This window comes from Podarcis pityusensis (assembly GCF_964106645.2).
Source record: "Podarcis pityusensis genome assembly, chromosome: 7".
NCBI classification, from domain to species: domain Eukaryota; kingdom Metazoa; phylum Chordata; class Lepidosauria; order Squamata; family Lacertidae; genus Podarcis; species Podarcis pityusensis.
The window spans coordinates 89,307,038-89,326,269 of NC_138031.1; the positions used below are offsets into that span (position 1 = coordinate 89,307,038).

General features: G+C 42.7%; 1 protein-coding gene and 1 long non-coding RNA gene across 2 annotated transcripts in view; one reads left to right on the forward strand and one right to left on the reverse strand.

The window, feature by feature from the left end:
• KIZ (kizuna centrosomal protein) overlaps positions 1-4,051 on the forward strand; it is a 185,090-nt gene extending 181,039 nt beyond the window's left edge. Inside the window, exon 14 of the mRNA XM_081012950.1 lies at positions 4,036-4,051. Within this exon, the coding sequence (XP_080869076.1) occupies positions 4,036-4,045 (10 nt within the window). The 3' untranslated portion in view covers positions 4,046-4,051. The remainder of the gene's footprint in view (positions 1-4,035) is intronic.
• The window catches only part of LOC308481022, a 208,195-nt gene extending 200,660 nt beyond the window's left edge, over positions 1-7,535 (reverse strand). Inside the window, exon 1 of the long non-coding RNA XR_013988399.1 lies at positions 7,508-7,535. This is a non-coding gene — a long non-coding RNA (uncharacterized lncRNA). The remainder of the gene's footprint in view (positions 1-7,507) is intronic.
• Between the last annotated feature and the right edge of the window lie 11,697 nt (positions 7,536-19,232).

The following is a 19,232-nucleotide window of genomic DNA, read 5'->3' on the forward strand; positions in this document are numbered from 1 at the left end:
TGGCAGCAACGATGAAGGTCGTTTTCTTGAAACATGCCTTTATTCAGCCTAGTGCAGTAATTACATTAGAAAACAAAACACAGGATGGCTGCTATTTCAACAGCCATATCTGTGAACACAGCAAAAGTGTCCAGACTCAACAGGTTGGCCTTAATAAAAGCCTCCATGAAAAAGTCAATGCTTTTATATATATATGTAAAAGTTAAATAACTTGGCTTCCATGGTACTTGTTTCACATGTTCAAGGCTTCACTCTTTCAGAAGGAGTTTGATACCTATTGTCACAAAGTAATTGGATTCTTTCTTCTCTGCTCTACAGATGCACCAGAGCACAACAAATAAAATTCACTGGGTCCTTAGCTGTAAGTCTAAAAATGGCACTGATGTGGTCATCACCATGGATGTATTTTCTACAGAATTATCTCCGCATTGAAATAAATAATGGCCTTTAACCCCAAACAGCAACACAAAACACCACAACAACCCACAAAGGAACCCAGCCAACTAAGGACTAATGGGAGAGGAATTTCTTTCTCATTGTGATCACTAGGTGGAAGCCAGCACAGGTCAGAGCTGATCAAGGCCGATATAAACCTACAAACAAAGAAGCAGCTTGGGGAGGAGCAGAATGTGAGACAGGCTTACCTTTTCACTTCCACAGCTTTAGATCTGCAACAGGCACACAAGTAGGAATATATGGCTATTGATTTCAAGAGGACAGCACACTTATACCCTAAAAATAGGATTACTGTACATGACTATTTCTGGAGAAAGGTGCTAGCACCCCCCACCCCCTGTTGAGGCTGAGAGTGGCCTGAGCAAGTGCTTTGTCACATAGCACACATTCACTGCTCCAGTTTGTGATGATAATAATGACCAATCTCTATGGCTTTAAATGAGGATTAGATAGTACACTGAACCATCAATAGCTACTAAACGCAAAAGCCAAAATGGAACCTCCAGGTTCAGAGATGTTGTACCTTTGAACAGAAGATGATGGCAATATAGTGGTACCTCGGGTTAAGTACTTAATTCGTTCTGGAGGTCCGTTCTTAACCTGAAACTGTTCTTAACCTGAAGCACCACTTTAGCTAATGGGGCCTCCTGCTGCCGCTGTGTCACCGGAGCACGATTTCTGTTCTTATCCTGAAGCAAAGTTCTTAACCCGAGGTACTATTTCTGGGTTAGCGGAGTCTGTAACCTGAAGCGTATGTAACCTTAGGTACCACTGTAAACAACATTTGCTCCCATATCCTGATTGTGGATTTCTGGACATATCTGGCTGGCCACAATGGGATGCAGGATGGTGAAAGATAAATATTTGCTCTCGTCCAGCAGGACTACCTTTATGTTCTGAATCACTGTTGCTAATTACATGCATACTAATCCTACTATTTTCTTTAGAGACAGTGTTCTATGGTGTTTTTGAAAGAGTGCTGTCACCTTGCAGTCCCGAATACTGTGCTTATATCTTTAAATCCCTTGACAGAGCAAGAGACAAGGGGCAGATCCACACCATACAATCAAAGCACATGACTTCCCCAAAGAATCCTGGGAACTGTAGTTTGTGAAGGGTGCTGGGAATTGTAGCTCTGTGAGAGGTAAGCTACTATTCCCAGGATTTTTTGGGGGACATCATGTGTTTTGAATAAATATAAATAAATAAAAATTTCATGTGTGTTGGGTGTGGATCTGTTCTTTGTGGTTACTTCCAGCTGTTCTCCAAAGGTGCTGCAGGTGTGGGAGGAGATGTTGATGACAGAATTACAGTAGAATGAGTGGAAGGTTCCTCCACACAACATTTTGTGGCAGACCCCACTTATGCTTTAACTAACTCTAAATAGTTTCTAAGCATTACTTCTAAATATCCAGTTCAGTCCTGTCCTTCCATGTCCTCTGCCATTCTTCTCTGTTTCACAGGACATTCTTTCTGTTCTGAGATAAACTCCACTTTTCTTGCCTTCAGTTTACCAATATAAACCCTTTGCAGATTATGCTCTGTTGCTATAATGATGCTTTATACATTTCTCACAGCCTGTCTTATCCTTTCACAGCTTTGAACTTTTGTTTGGATTTAAAATATTCCCCCCTCTTAACCTTTAACTGATTCTGCATACTTTTCCTTCTTGTTCTCTTTCTCATCTTCTCCTAGATTCACCATCTAATCCTCTATGGTTCACTCAAAAATTATTTCACTTTCTTTCATGTTCTTGCAGTTACTTCCTCAAATAATTTAAATTCTCTCATAAATCTCATTTTTCTTATTACCAGAGATGCTTCCTCCTCCTCTCTGTTCTGTTTCTTTCTTTCCTTTTATGGCATATGATAAAATAATTTTTCAGACTGAGAAAGTGCTGCACCAATCTGTTAAATATTTCACTCTTATGTTTCCATCTCTTATTCAGCATAGGATTTGGGTGTGGTTTTTTTAAACAAAAAATGTCCTGTGGCATCATGTTCTGTGCCATGGCAGTCTCCACAAGAGAGAAGATGGGGCCAGGTGGAGCCAGCAACCTGGAGCTGCCATGGGGCTCAACAGTTTAGGGTTCAAGACTGCAGGGATAGTGCTGACCTTTGCCAGTCCCTGTGCAGAGCCTCTGCTGAATGAAGCCGCAGGAGACTGGACAGAAGAAAATGGCTGAGAGATGAGATGCTTTGTCACTCTGCTGTTTTTGGGAAAGTTCAGTGGGAGATCTGGGAGACTCTTCTAAACCCTTTCTTACTGCTCACGAGGAACCCTTCCCACGTGTTCTTCTGCTCCCTGCTCTGGATGGTGCTGTGAGGTGGAAGCTGCTCTAGGCTGCTTGTTCAGGCTGCTCCTGCTATAAAGCTGCTCTGATATGCTGAACTGGGGAACTCCTGACTTCCTGCTCTTTTGTTCTCACTCTCTCCCTCCTCCATCTTCCAAGAAGAGGAAGGATGTTAATAATAATAATAATAATAATAATAATAATAATAATTTATTTATACCACATCCATCTGGCTGGGTTTCCCCAGCCACTCTGGGCAGCTCCCAACAGAATATTAAAAATAGAATCAAACATTAAAAACTTCCCTAAAGAGGGATGCCTTCAGATGTCTTCTAAAAGTCTGGTAGTTGTTTTTGACATCTGCTGGGAGGGTGTTCCACAGGGCGGGTGCCACCACCGAGAAGGCCCTCTGCCTGGTTCCCTGTAACTTGGCTTCTCGCAGTCAGGGAACTGCAGAAGGCCCTTGGGACTGGATCTCAGTGTCCGGCTCTTCCTTGATGAAGAGGTTTAATTCTGACAGCACTTTTCAAAGTTGTTCAGTAAGTTAACATTCCTTTTCAGATGTCCTCAATGCATTTATCAGCTTTTTCAATTTCCCTGTATCAGGAGCTGCCTGAAGTACACGTGGTGGGCCTCAGGCTCACATGACTCAAGCGGAAAACCACACAACCAAAGTTCTGGAGAGCTGGACGCTGCTCTGCAGGAAAAGGAAGACATGACTTGAAGGCCTCAAATAGAAAATGGCAATTCACATCTAATTCTGCAAGCAGATTGAAAGTGCTGTGTGGAAGAAGAGTGAAATATCAATGATAAGGATTTGACACTCATTGGTTATCAATTATTGTTGACCTGAGTGTCTGGGCTGAAAGATGGAGGTGGAGATGCTCCTTCAGGTATATTGGGCCTTTGAGGCCGTTTAGGGCTTTAAAGGTCAGCACCAACATTTTGAATTGTGCTCAGAAACGTACTGGGAGCCAATGTAGGTCTTTCTTTAGCAGCACTTGTGCAGAAATCCCGCCTCCTCCTCCTCTCACCTGCTCTGCCAAAGACAGTGGCTCTTTTGGATTTGGAGGCAATTAACACTCTTATGGACAAAGATTATGGGCTTTATTGGTTGCACAGCAAGTATAAAGCTACCAGGCTAGATCATATTAATGCACAACAAGAATAAAGCATAAGGCTACTATCAAGATAGTAATTCTTATGCCCCTCCAGTTGCTAATAATTCCTTCCTAGGAATGACAACAGCTGGATCATAGAATTGCAGAGTTGCAAGGGACCATGAGGATCATCTAGTCCACCCCCTGCAATGCTGGAATCTTTTGCAACACAGGAATCTTTTGCCCTCTGTGGGGCTCAAACCCGTGACCTTGAGATTAAGAGCCTCTTGCTCTACTGACTGAGCTATCCCTCAGGGTCTGGACCCATAGATAGCTGGAACTTTTGTCACATAGTACCAATCTGGATCTCTCCTCTGGGTCTCCTGCTCAGTGCTTCCAGCTCTCACATTAGTAGCCTGCATCCTGCTGAGTAAGCTAACTGGTGCATTGCTCATGCCCACCTGAGTCCTAAGAGCATGGGTAGGCAAACTAAGGCCCAGGGGCCAAATCCGGCCCAATCGCCTTCTCAATCCAGCCCACGGACGGTCTGGGAATCAGCGTGTTTTTACATGAGTAGAATGTGTCCTTTTATTTAAAATGCATCTCTGGGTTATTTGTGGGGCATAGGAATTCGTTCATTCCCCCCCCCCCCCCAATATAGTCCGGCCCACCACATGGTCTGAGGGATGGTGGACTGGCTCCCTGCTGAAAAACTTTGCTGACCTCTGCCTAAGGGCCTCCCATCAGGATCAAAGGGATGAGTCAGGACTGCAGCTGCCTCATGATCTCACCTCTCAAGGCCACACATCTCTAAGGTCTCACACCTGACAAGGCCTCACACCTGTCATGCACACTTTCCATTCTACTGATTATGCATTTCTACAATAGTTCTGGCTGGACAGAAACAGCTTCAACTCTTTCAGAACTCATGTGTACAAGCTTTCAAAATTATTCCTGCAAAGCATTCTAGTTCCATGTCTTCTTATATGGCCATAAAAAGGGGAATTGATAAGCATCATTCTTAATGCCTCATGATACCAAGTTCTTCTGGACATGCCCCCAGACACCTGCCTGGCTCTTTTTGCTGCCCTGCCCTCATTTTGGCAGCTGTGGTCTGCATTTTGCTTAAACTGTGGGATGGCTTGGCTGCTATGGGTGAGGCTAGGATACCATGGAAAGTAAAAAGGGACGCGGGTGGCGCTGTGGTCTAAACCACTGAGCCTCTTGGGTTTGCTGATCAGAAGGTTGGTGGTTCGAATTCCTGCAACAGAGTGAGCTCCCATCGCTCTGTCCCACCTGAGCCAGTGTGGTGTAGTGGTTAAGAGCGGTAGTCTCGTAATCTGGGGAACTGGGTTCGCGTCTCCGCTCCTCCACATGCAGCTGCTGGGTGACCTTGGGCCAGTCCCACTTCTCTGAAGTCTCTCAGCCCCACTCACCTCACAGAGTGTTTGTTGTGGGGGAGGAAGGGAAAGGAGAATGTTAGCCACTTTGAGACTCCTGAAGGGGAGTCAAAGGCGGGATATCAAATCCAAACTCTTCTTCTCCTGCCAACCTAGCAGTTCGAAACGGCATTTCCGTGCAGTCTGGTTTCCGTCACAGTGTTCTGCTGCACCAGAAGCGGTTAAATCATGCTGGCCACATGGCCTGGAAAGCTGTCTGCTCCCTCAGCCTGAAAGCAAGATGAGCGTTGCAATCCCCTAGTCGCCTTTCACTGGAATTAACCATCCAGGGTCCTTTATCTTCCCTTGACTTGCCACGGGAAGTCCAGTCCTTGGTGAAGAGGCATGGAGGATTATGTTGGTGGTTGGCAGCAGTGGGGCATAGCCAGCTAGGGGCCAACTATAATCATAATCATATTAATTTTATTATTTATACCCCTCCCATCTGAATCATAGAAAAGTAAAGTTGGAAGGGATCCCAAGGGTCATCTAGTCCAACCCCCTGCAGTGCAGGGTTAATATTTATTTCATTCTCATATAGACAAGATGACAAACCGGTTTCACTAATCATTAGCTGCTTTCTTTCACTATTATCTAGCTGGGGAGCAACAGACTGGCTCGTTAATGCAGCTAACGAAAAAGGTTAGTTTAAGAATTCTGCCAAGTTTCTGATATTTTGACAAATAGCATAGCTAATTTCAAGGAAAAAATGTTCTGTGGACAAAAAGGATCAGCTTTTTTGTATGAACTGTGTTTGTGAATTCAAAACCTGATCTCTGTGTTTTCATAAACAAGGGGAAGGAGGAGGTGTGACAATTGCAGTATTCAGCAATGTACAGCTGCATACAGATGTTTGAAAGACAACACCCTTGTCCTAAAAATGTACCCAGGACAGTTGCACAACATCTGCTTGCACAACTGCCATGTTTGTTCTCTGCATTGTTTCAACTCATATAACAATTGTGTGGTGCTCATTCTAGTGTTAAACTTCTAATTAATTATGACATTTCTACAGTTCATATTTTGCTTTAAATTTGGGAACCTGAAAGAAAGTTAATTAGCTCTCTCTATGCAAAGGATAGAAAAACAGAATCTTGAGAAATCGCCATCTTGCCATTTCAAAAAGGTCTTGCCTGTCAGATGTCTTGAGCTCCTTTGAACTGGCATTTTCTCTGAGGCTGTTCCGATAGCTTTTTAATTGAATTTTGGTTTGTTAGTTTTAACACATTTTTAGTCTTATTGCATTGGGTCTCCTATACACTGCTTACGGACAACTGTGATAAAGCAGTATACAAATTGTTGAAATTGTTGAAATAAAAACAAACAAACAAACAAACTTGAACACAAAAGAAAATACCTTATTAGGCCATCTTCATATATTGTCTTTTGCATTGATGGATGAATTCACCCTCTGAAATGATTTCATTCATAAACCTCTGTAGCATGATGTTTCTCATATGTAGCCCATAGCTTGGATTATGTACACAAGATAAATGTACAGTACTCTGTTTATTGTTGGAACTGTAAAAAGCCAAGCTACAAACAAATGTCCTACAGTTGGAGAGCAATTATATTTAAGCATTCAGTTTCACAGTACATCAAAAAACAGTGCTTGAGACCTAATTACTTCTTTTCTTTTTTTGCCCAAAATACAGAGGCAGGAATCCTCATAAATACCTTTCCACTGAAAGTTTACACATAAAAGCATGCTAATGAATACCGTGATAACGCATTTTGTTCTTTTTGCGTCTGTGATAATCTGGAGAGCATAATCAGAGATATGAGCTGCAACTGAGAGTGTGACTCCATGGCTATTCTTTCAGCCGCAAAGATATATGAACTGAATGAAGCCACTCATATACACTTATCATTACATTTGTGGTAGAATAGGGTTTTCCATACATTATGTTCCCTGTTCATCCAGGATTCTCACTTTAGTTCCTCGTATGTTCAGATGCCATGGATTGGAAAGAAACGTGACGACAGCCTTTCTCAGGAGGGCTGCCACCTGCCACTCAGCTGTAGCTCCCAAGTACTTCTAATTTATACTGGCTGCTTTAGGAATCATTTAAAGTGGGAAAGTATTTCATAAATAAAAACATAAAAAATACATTGATACAGTGGTTGTTGTTGTTGTTTAGTCGTTTAGTCGTGTCCGACTCTTCGTGACTCCATGGACCAGAGCATGCCAGGCACTCCTGTCTTCAATACAGTGGTACCTCGGGTTAAGTACTTAATTCGTTCCGGAGGTCCGTACTTAACCTGAAACTGTTCTTAACCTGAAGCACCACTTTAGCTAATGGGGCCTCCTGCTGCTGCCGCTGCACCGCTGGAGCACGATTTCTGTTCTCATCCTGAAGCAAAGTTCTTAACCTGAGCTAATATTTCTGGGTTAGCGGGGTCTGTAACCTGAAGCGTATGTAACCTGAAGCGTATGTAACCCGGGGTACCACTGTAGGATCATTTCAGAAACACACCCACCAAAACGACACATATCTGTTGTAATTTTGCAACTGGGACTTTTATAAAACACTGGAACTGCTTCCCACCCCACTCCTGAGGCAATAGCAGAATGCAACTGAGCACCAGTCAGGCAATACGTTGCCTGACAATCTTGCTCTGGGTCTTCATAATGGATGAAATAAGAGCATAAGAAGAGCCCTTCTCGATCAGACAAGGGTCCCATCTAGTCCAGCCTCCTGTTCTCATAGCGGCCAACCAGATGCCTGGGGAAGCCTGCCAGCAGGCCCTGAGGGCCACAGCGGCACTCTCCCTTCCTGAGTTTTCCAGCAAGAGACATTCAGAAGCATATTACCTCTGACCATGGAGGCAAAGCACAATCATTGCTACTAGTAGCCACTAAAAGCCTTGTCTTCCATGAATCTGTCTTACCCTCTTTTTCAAAGTCCAGCTTAGTGGCCACCAATGCCTGTTGGGAGGGTGAATTCCATGGTTTTAAATATGTGCTGCATGAAAAAGTACTTTATTTTGTCTGTCCTGAATCTTCCAATCATAGGAACCAACTCCTAGAGGCCAAGGGGTCTTTGCCCCCTCAATAAAATATTTGAGGGGCCAGGCACCCCCAAAGTTAATGGGCATTGCCATTCAAATGATGTGTGTGTGCCGTGTCGTGTGATCACTTGTCAGGGCAGAGCTTACCCCCCCCCCATATTTTATTCAAGTTGGTACCCCTGCTTCCAGTATTCAGCTTCATTGGGCTCTACAGTTAGAATCATAGAAATAATAAGATTGTAGAGTTAGAAGGGACTCTGACGGTCACCTCTGAGGGTCACCCCAACAATGCTGGAATCTCAACTAAAGCACTCATGACAGATGGCCACCCAACCTCTGCTTAAAAACCTCCAAGGAAGGAGAGTCCACCACCACTCTTGGGAGTCTGTTCCACTGTCGAACAGCTCTTACTGTCTGAAAGTTCTTCCTGATGTTTAGTTGGAATCTCCTTTCTCATAACTTGAAGCCATTGGTTTAAGTCCTACCCTCCAGAGCAGGAAGAAACAAGCTTACTCCATCCTCCATGTGATAGCAGTTTAGATAATTGAAGATGGTAATCATATCTCCTCTCAGTATCCTCTTTCCCAGGCTAAACACCCCCAACTCCCTCAACCATTCATCATAAGGCTTGGTTTGCAGACCCTTTCTCCACCTACTTTCTCCATGCTCTGCATAATTTTATTATTTTCTGCCATATTCCCATACTCACCCTTTCTCTGAAGCCATAAATGCTGTACCTTTTCCACCCAGTGGAGCTGCCTTTGATCAGTTTGGTTCCCTTTTCTGAAGCCTTTCATGTCATTTTTGAGGTGATGTGACCAGAACTCCACTCAGTATTCCAAATGAAGTTACACCATAGATTTGTATAATGGCATTAAAATATCAGCAGTTTTGTTTTAAATTCCTTTCTTAATGATCCCTAACATGGAATTTACCTTTTTCACAGCTGCTACACACTGGGTTGACATCTTTTTTTTTTTTAAGTTCTTTTTATTGAGATTCATTTAAATAACCAAAAGAAAAAACAAATCAACAATTTCAAAAGAAATATCCAAACATAACACAAAAATAACATCAGTTTCCGTTACAGTTCTTTGTCTTCTTCCTTGAATCTTTATATCTTTAAATATTTAAATCTTTCCTCTACACACCTATTGACCTCCTTCCCTCCCGATTTCGGGCTTCTTAATAAAAATTCTTTCTTTTTCCTGCAGCTATTAATTGTTGATGGTTTACGCATCGTAAGATTTATATCAAACCTGCTATAGTTTTTAAGTTTCTATAATTCCCTTCAATGTATACCATAAATTTATTCCAGTCACTAATAAACTTTGTATTTTTTTGGTTTCTGATTTTTTGTGTCATTTTTGCTAATTCAACATATTCGAATAGTTTTATTTGCCAATCTCTGATCGTTGGGGTATTTGGACTTTTCCAGTTTTGTGCAATTAATATTCTAGCCGCAACTGTAGCATACTGGAATAATATCTTATCTTCTTTTTTAATTTCATCCCCAATTATTCCTAGTAAGAAGGCCTCTGGTCTTTTAGGGAAAGTGTATTTAAATATTTTTTTTAACTCATTATAAATACCGGTAAGTTCCCAGAATTTCTTCATTTCTTCGCAGGTCCACCACATATGGTAGAAATTGCCTTCTTTGAATTTACACTTCCAGCAGGTCTTATTTCCTGTTTTGTACATTTTCCCTAGTTTTGCCGGTGTGATGTACCACCTATACATCATTTTTTCCAAATTTTCTATGAGTGTGACACATGCCGTGAATTTCATTCCACTAGTCCATAATTTCAACCACTTATCATATTCTATATTGTGTCCCAAGTCCATTGCCCATTTTGTCATGACCTCCTTTATTTCTTAGAATCACAGAATCATAGAATCATAGAGTTGGAAGAGACCACAAGGGCCATCGAGTCCAACCCCCTGCCAAGCAGAAAACACCATCAGAGCACTCCTGACATATGGTTGTCAAGCCTCTGCTTAAAGACCTCCAAAGAAGGAGACCCCACCACACTCCTTGGCAGCAAATTCCACTGTCCAACAGCTCTTACTGTCAGGAAGTTCTTCCTAATGTTTAGGTGGAATCTTCTTTCTTGTAGTTTGGATCCATTGCTCCGTGTCCGCTTCTCTGGAGCAGCAGAAAACAACCTTTCTCCCTCCTCTATGTGACATCCTTTTATATATTTGAACATGGCTATCATATCACCCCTTAACCTCCTCTTCTCCAGGCTAAACATGCCCAGCTCCCTTAGCCGTTCCTCATAAGGCATCGTTTCCAGGCCTTTGACCATTTTGGTTGCCCTCCTCTGGACACGTTCCAGTTTGTCAGTGTCCTTCTTGAACTGTGGTGCCCAGAACTGGACACAGTACTCCAGGTGAGGTCTGACCAGAGCAGAATACAGTGGCACTATTACTTCCCTTGATCTAGATGCTATACTCCTATTGATGCAGCCCAGAATTGCATTGGCTTTTTTAGCTGCCGCGTCACACTGTTGGCTCATGTCAAGTTTGTGGTCAACCAAGACTCCTAGATCCTTTTCACATGTACTGCTCTCAAGCCAGGTGTCCCCCATCTTGTATTTGTGCCTCTCATTTTTTTTGCCCAAGTGCAATACTTTACATTTCTCCCTGTTAAAATTCATCTTGTTTGTTTTGGCCCAGTTCTCTAATCTGTCAAGGTCGTTTTGAAGTGTCATCCTGTCCTCTGGGGTGTTAGCCACCCCTCCCAGTTTGGTGTCATCTGCAAATTTGATCAGGATGCCCTTGAGTCCATCATCCAAGTCGTTGATAAAGATGTTGAATAAGACCGGGCCCAAGACAGAACCCTGTGGCACCCCACTAGTCACTCTTCTCCAGGATGAAGAGGAACCATTGATGAGCACCCTTTGGGTTCGGTCAGTCAGCCAGTTACAAATCCACTGAGTGGTAGCATAGTCAAGACCACATTTTACCAGCTTCTTTACAAGAATATCATGGGGCACCTTGTCAAATGCCTTGCTGAAATCAAGGTAGGCTACATCCACTGCGTTCCCTTCATCTACCAGGCTTGTAATTCTGTCAAAAAACGAGATCAGGTTAGTCTGACATGACTTATTTTTCAGAAATCCATGCTGACTATTCTTCATCTTTAGTGTCCCATTCTAGTAATATGTTGTACATTTTGGATAATAACTTGGATTTACCTTCAATTATTTCTATCTGGAATTTAGATTTTTTCTCATTTATCCCTACTTTTTTGTCTTCCTTCCATACTGCATTTATTTGATGGAATTGCAGGCAGCCTGTTAATTTGTCCTTCAACTCCTGTTCTCAATTTCCATCCGCTTTCTGATCTTATCAGTAGGTCTTCATAGGTCAATCTTTCTCCTTCCATATTTGCTTTTTTGGTTGTTAATATGTCGATTGGTGATAGCCACCAGGGTGTTTTCCATTCCAAAAGTTTTTTATTTTTCTCCCAAACTTCATATAGTGGCCCTCTGATAATATGGTTTGAAAAACCTTTGTGTACCTTTTCTTTATTTAGCCACAAATAGGCATGCCAACCGAATCTGTTGTTGAAGCCTTCTAGGTCTAGCAAGTCAGTGTTTTCCAAATTGATCCAATCTTTGATCCAACAGAGGCAAGAGGCCTCGAAATATAATTTCAGATTAGGTACCGAGAATCCCCCTCTTTCTTTCCGATTGTAAGTAATTTGAATCTAATTCTCGGTCTTTTCCCTTGCCATATAAATTTTGAAAGAGTTTTTTGCCAATCTTTAAACATTGTGGAGCCTCTAATCACTGGGATGTTTTGGAACAAAAATAACATTCTTGGGAGTATGTTCATTTTTATTGCCGCCATCCTTCCCGTCCACGAAAGTTTCACTCTATTCCACGTATCTAGATCTTTTTTAATTTCCTTCCATGTTGTAAGATAATTATCCTGAATTAAATTTATGTTTTTTGTAGTTAGCCAAATTCCCAAATATTTTATTTTTTTTGCCACCTTGATTCCATTCTGTATCTCCAGTTTTTCTCTTTCATCTTTTCCCAAATTTTTAGTCAACATTTTTGTCTTTAATTTGTTTAATTTAAAACCGGATAGTTTGCCATATTCTTCTAGTATCTCCAAGGCCTTACTAACACTTTTTTGCGGGTCTTCTAGGGATAACATCAAATCATCTGCGTACGCTTTTAGTTTGTATTCTTTCATTCCTATTTTGATCTCTCGAATCTCTGGTGTTACTCTTATTTTGTTCGTAATTACCTCTAATACCATGATGAATAAAAGCGGGGATAGAGGGCATCCCCGTCTTGTTCCTTTTTCAATTTTGAATGAATTTGTTAGATTATTATTTATAATCAGTTTAGCAAATTGGTTCGAATAAATTGCTTTTATTCCTTCCATAAACTTGCCCTCTAGCCCTGCTTTCTCCATACTTTTTAGTAGGAACTGCCATGAAACATTGTCAAATGCCTTCTCAGCATCGATGAAAATCAGCGCCGCAGGTACATCTTCATCAAACTATCCACTACAACACCATCATTCCTAGTCAGCCACTGCCAGTTTGACCCCATGAGTCTGACCCATATGTTAACTTAATTTTTTTCCCTTGCCTGTACATGCATCACTTTGTACTTGTTTACACTGAATTGCATTTTCCATTTTACTGCTCATTCACTCAGTTTGGAGAGGTCCCTTTGGAGCTCATTGCAATCTCTTTTTGTTTTAACAATTCAGAATCATTTGTGAATATAGCCAATAATTTGCTCACTCTAAACTCTAGGTTAAAATTTGTGGGAATGTTGTGGGTAGCAGGAGAGGATATATTGACTGAATATTATCCTTCCTAACTCATGCTAGTGAGTTTATTCATATGGCACAGTACATCCCCCTCTTTACACAGCAGAAAGCTAGTTGCAGATTCGTTAGAATCTCTTAAGTTCTATTATTCCTGGTAAGACCCCTTTGATTCCCTCCTAAAAGAATAAAGACACAACAATCTTGTTCATAAGTAACAATAAGAAGTTTACTCACATTCAGTTCACAGTTGGATCCCTGAAGGCAGGCTTTAGCTTAGAAGAGGGTTTGAGTTCATCCCACATGCTGCTGGCTGAGAGCCAGCAGTGCAGTCCAAGAGAAGAAAAGGCATCAAAAGAGAGGAAGGTGGCTGCGTGACTGGACCTTTTGTGGGGTCTGGAAGGGTCACGCCCACCACCTGGTCACATGCAAAGGAAGGATGCCAGGTATAAAAGGAAGTTCAACTGACTGGACCAACATTCCCCTGCATGTACACTCTAGGTAAACAGGAAATGTTGTATTTGACTGTGTCAGAGCTGCTTCCAGATCCTAGCTCACAGAGGATCACGCTAGCCAGCGATCATTAAATAAAAGTCTTTATTGAGTTACAGTTTCCATTCTCAAGCTGCTGCGTGCAACTCTACGTCTCATGGTTAGATCGGCGAAGCTCCATCTGAGTCTCCGCCCCTTGTACACCAACTTAATATCCTAGCCTTGCTCCACCTTTTCCGCCTGACTGTTCTTCTCTGGGTCCCTCTGCCCCCCGGGGTCTCTTCCTTCCGGGATTCCTCTGACGCTGACGCTGACCCCCCTGACTCTTCTCCCTCCTTTCGGCGGGCTTTAGGACCTGGCTCCCTTTCCGGGCTGCCTACTGCGCCACTTTCCTGTGCATTTGAACTTGGCACGCGCGCCCAACCTTCCACCTTCCGTCTGACCGTTTCTTCGCTCCCCGATGGAGGTGTGGCCACTCCTGACTCGTGCCCTCCCCCCTGTTGTGAGCTGCCAGCGCTTGATCCCTGGCGCCCTTCCTCTTCCCTGCTCTCTGGCGGTGACGCTGGTCCTGATTTCCAACTGCTCCCCTCTGAGTCCCCTCTGGCTCTATCTTCCTGGGGTGTCCCCCTAGGCTCCCCCCTTGCCCTGGCCACTGGTGCTCCTTTCTGTGAATCTTCTGATTCACTGGAAAGACTCGGAGATCTCGGGTCGTCGTCATCACTCATCTTTTCTTCTGCCTCCTCTCCCTCGCTCTCTGTTTCCTCCCTTGCCCTTGCCTCTGCTCCTGAACCCCTGACAGACTGCTTATGTTACATCCTACAAAATTAAAGGTTTGATAGGCCAAGTGTCTGCTGAAAAGAAAATGTCATTGTACAATGCTGGAAGGACATACTGTAATCAGCAAAGAAACAGCTTCCCTTGACAGGAAGTCATAAGTCTGAGCATGGCCTCAGAGAAAGTCCTCTCTAATGTATCAAGCATATGCAACTCAGATGTTGCTGAAATGCCTTAGTAAATCTCCATAGAACAGGAGTGTGGCGCTACATCCAGCCAATGGACTGGATCCTTACGTCTCCAAATGGCTAAGTTTGACAGCTTGGTGGCACCATTCAAACATCAGTCACCTGATGTCACAATGACCCCAGGTGACCCATCATCCTTTGCCCACACAGTTTGAAAAGAAACCACAAAGGAACGGTGCTTTCCAAACCTCTGAAAATCAGCTGTATGGTGTTGCTTGCAAACCTTTTTTTCGGCAAAGTTGCATCTTTATCTGCCGCAAACCTGACATTATGCATTATGCATGGCATCAGAAGTGGGGCAGTGTCAGAAGCAAGGCAGCAGTAAATCACACCATGCAAGTTGGAGTTAATTTTTATTAGAAAGAACACAATCTGCACAGACTTGACGAAGTGTCAGGCCTAATGAGCACAGCAGCTCACCCCCAGTATGTCTTGTCCCATGGATCAGTTGTCAAGACTGAAAGTATCTGCCTCCCTACAGCCATCTAAGTCCCCTCTGCTCCAGGGTTTCCCCCAAGCAATCAGAAACTGTACCTGCCTGAAGCCAACCTCTCCTTTGCTCTTTTCATGCCTCTTTTGGTTCTGTGAGACCAGGGGAGAGGGGAACTTGTCGCTGCAGAAGTGGGAGTCACCCATGACTCTTCACCAGCCTGAGTCATCTCTGCCTCTTGGCCTCCCTCCTCCCCTGCTTCAGCTTCTGCGTCTGTTTCTGGTCTTCTCTCTGCCACATACTCCCCCTGCTCACTAAGCCCTGTTACCTCTTCAGCTTCCAACACCTCCTTTTGCCAGTCTGCTCCCTCTGACCACTCAGCATTGTCCCACCACTAGTCTCCTGGCTCTGAACCTTCTTTCATTGGGGATTCTCCAGCTGGTTCCTGCCAGCAGTCCTCTGCATCCAACCAGTCCATGACAGGCAGGTGGGCATGGCTTGGCTGAGATGACCTTGCTGGCCAAATGGACAGGTCTGATGGGTTTAATTAGGCCTGTGGATAGTGGTTTCCATTTGCTGCACAGAAGAGCTTAATAGGTTGCAGGCTCCTGTGGTAGAAGATGGTCTTTAAATATTTATGTTTTAAAATTGGCAATTTACAATCTCTTGTTAAAACCATTCTTTCAGTCCTCCCCCTCCAGTCCTGGTCATAAGCATGGCTCTGTGTTGCTCCAAATCCCCACTCAAGCAGTAAGTTCACTGGGTGACTTTGGGCCAGTCACCATCTCTTAGCCTAACCCACCTCACAGAGTTGCTGTGAGGATGAAATGGGGAGGAGGAGAGCGAGCACACCACCTTGAGCTCCTTGGAAGGAAAAAGGTGGCAAATAAATAAATAAATAACTTCTACTGAGGAAATGACTGAGGAGGCTGGTATGTTTAATCTGAAGAAGAGGAGGCTTGTGGGATATTTAAATTCAGTGGGTTTTTATCTTAAATTTTCCTACTCATATTGAAATACTGCCCCTCAATGAGGCCAAACTTAGATTCGCAAAATGTTCAGGGAAATGTGTCCCCCTGCGTCCCCCCAGAAAAAAGCACTGTTTAAATTGCAGTCAAACCAACAATTCATGTTTTGCCAGAGAGGCACAGGAAGGGCTGAGGCTCACAGAGCTTTCCTGCTAGAGAGAAGTCTGTGATGTCACTTCCCTTTTGTGCCCTGACAGGAAGAGGGCGTGTCTATATCTGCTCCTCCCTGCCTGGGCTTCCTCTATTTTTGCTCTTCTTCACCATGCCTACAAGTTTAAAGCTAGACTTAGTATATTTTAGTAACTTAATTACCATTATAAGCCTGCCTGCATCGGGGCTCCGCTAGGGGCACCTTGGAAGATGGCCGACAATACCATCTCTCCAGCTCACACGAGGTAATTAAGGGGCTGAGATGGGAGTAAATCAGCCTCCCATTTTTCGTCCGCACCCTCGTCCGTGGTTGCCCATAAATCACCCCCGAGTTCGAAAGAAGGAGGGGGTGAGGGCAGTGGACGGAAAGCCTTCGAGCGAGCTTGGATTTCCCGGATGCTGTCTCCGAGAGTGACCCAAGTTGCATTTCTTAAGATAAAAAATTGGAGATATTATTGCACATGCTTCGAGAGAAGAAAAGGGTACATTAGCTGCTTATTAAGCCTGCCACTGAGAAGTTAAGAGTAATGGATTGGACTGGAAAGAAGATAACATCTAAGACGGTATGTTGAAAGGGAACAGAAAGGGGGGATAAAACTTCTTCTTTTCTTATTACGATATTACCTAACAACCCGCCCCCCCAGAAGAACCATCAATACAACCTATAGCAAGTGAGATTGGAAAATAAACTGTGGGGGGGGGGGGGAATCAACTAAAGCCTTTGTTTTTTTAAATATCTAGAAAGAAAATAAAAGGCTCTCCTGTGACAAAGTTTTTAATCGGGATCCGCCATTATGAGACAGACTATGTTGCAGAGATTAACAGTCATAGGGGGAGGCGAGCCATTACTTTGTTATCATGTTTGTATTCTAAGTTCGACTTGGCAAATGTTCTCTGGAAAGGCTATTTTATGGTGCAACTTGTCTGGGGAAATTAATGAGCAAATGCCTAGATTTTATTTCATCGGAACTGAGAAAGATGACGTCTGCCGCCCGAGGAGGACTTTTGGATGGATTCGGCATAAATAACAGCATGTGAGGATTTATTGCAAACAAAAGACTTACCAGCTTTTTTAAAAAAGGGAGAGCCTTACAAAGTTCACCCAGAAGCATAATATTGCTTACTTTAACTCGCCTGTGGAAACAACTCAGAGAAGAAAAAGGATAAAAACAAGAAGATTGAAAGATGGGACTGGTGAACACTAAAAGCAGCAGATATATGAGATGATTGGACCCTACTGAACTCGAAGCATGGGAACCCCAACAAAAAATTATAATTTGGCAAAATATTTGGCCTTTATGATATGTATTGGTATAATTTGGGATAATTAATGTTATATGATTGGATTGTTAAATGGAAAACTTAATAAAAATTATTATAAAAAAAATAAAAATAAGCCTGCCTGCATCAAGCTATTGTACCCGTTATTCTTCAAGACATATTCTGAGTGAGTAAATGTTATTTTTTACCTTTTACAAGACTATTTATATGTGATTATTATTTTAAGGTGGAGAAAAGGAGGAAATACCAGGGAAATACATGCCTGAAATGCCTTAAAGCATCCTGGATTACTAATGCTAAAAGGTTAAAACTAGGCTATCTAAGCTTCCCTTTAAGCTGTGAAGGGATAGCACTTTGCTATTTTAAGGGGGCAAAGTTGTTGAGCTCCTTTTGGGGGGCAAAATCGCAAAAAGGCAATTTTTAGGGGAAATCGGCAAAAATGGGACTGCCAATATGGGCTGCCATATGTTCATATTTTCCATGACATTTTTTTGCCAATTTCCACCCAGATACTGCTAGAGACAGCAGTATTCCAGATAAGTCCGGGAAATTCCAGATGTATGGCAACCATAAATATACCCCCTCTTAGCAGCTACTCACATCCCAACAAGACTGAGAGGTGATATGATAGCAATCTTCAAGTAACTGAAGGGCTGTCACAAGCTTGTTTTCTGCTGCTCTAGAGAATACCGCTTACAGCACCAGAATCGTGGAAAGAGGCGTATATTACACTTATACCGAAAACAGAGACTGAAAAGACTCAGCTTAAGAACTACCGCCCTATATCGTTACTTAATGTGGATTACAAAATCTTCGCAGACATTTTGGCCAAGAGATTGAAAAAAGTATTGATGGAAGAGATTCATAAAGACCAAGCGGGCTTTCTCCCGGGAAGACACTTGTCCGATAATCTGAGGAATATAATTGATATTCTGGAAAAACTAGAAGTGAACATAAACACTAAAGCAGTATTGATATTTGTGGACGCGGAGAAAGCTTTTGATAATATCTCTTGGAGTTTTATGAAGAAGAACTTGCATGGGATGGGGGTAGGCCAAGGCTTTGAAAATGGTATAGGTGCAATATACTCTGAACAAAAGGCTAAATTAATTGTAAATAATGTGGTCACGGAAGAATTTAAGATAGAAAAAGGGACACGACAGGGGTGCCCAATTTCCCCACTGCTTTTTATATCGGTCCTGGAGGTTCTGCTAAATATGATTAGAAAGGACCGGTTGGTTAAGGGCATACAGGTCGGAGCTAAACAGTACAAACTGAGAGCATTTGCAGATGACCTAGTATTGACGCTACAGGAGCCAGAATCTAGCACTAAAAGAGTTTTAGAATTAATTCAGGAATTTGGTCAGGTGGCAGGTTTTAAATTGAACAAGTTAAAAACTAAGGTTTTAGAGAAAAACTTAACACCGATTGAAAGAGAGAGGTTTCAGAATGAGACAGGATTGAATGTGGTAAAGAAAGTGAAATACTTGGGGATTAATATGACAGCCAAAAATGGGAACTTATTTAAAGATAATTATGAAAAATGTTGGACGGAAGTGAAAAAAGATTTAGAAATTTGGTCAAATTTGAAACTCTCGCTGCTGGGCCGTATTGCTGTGATAAAGATGAATGTATTGCCTAGAATGTTGTTCTTGTTTCAGACATTACAAATTGTAGATAAGATGGACTGTTTCAAGAAGTGGCAGAGAGATATTTCTAGATTTGTCTGGCA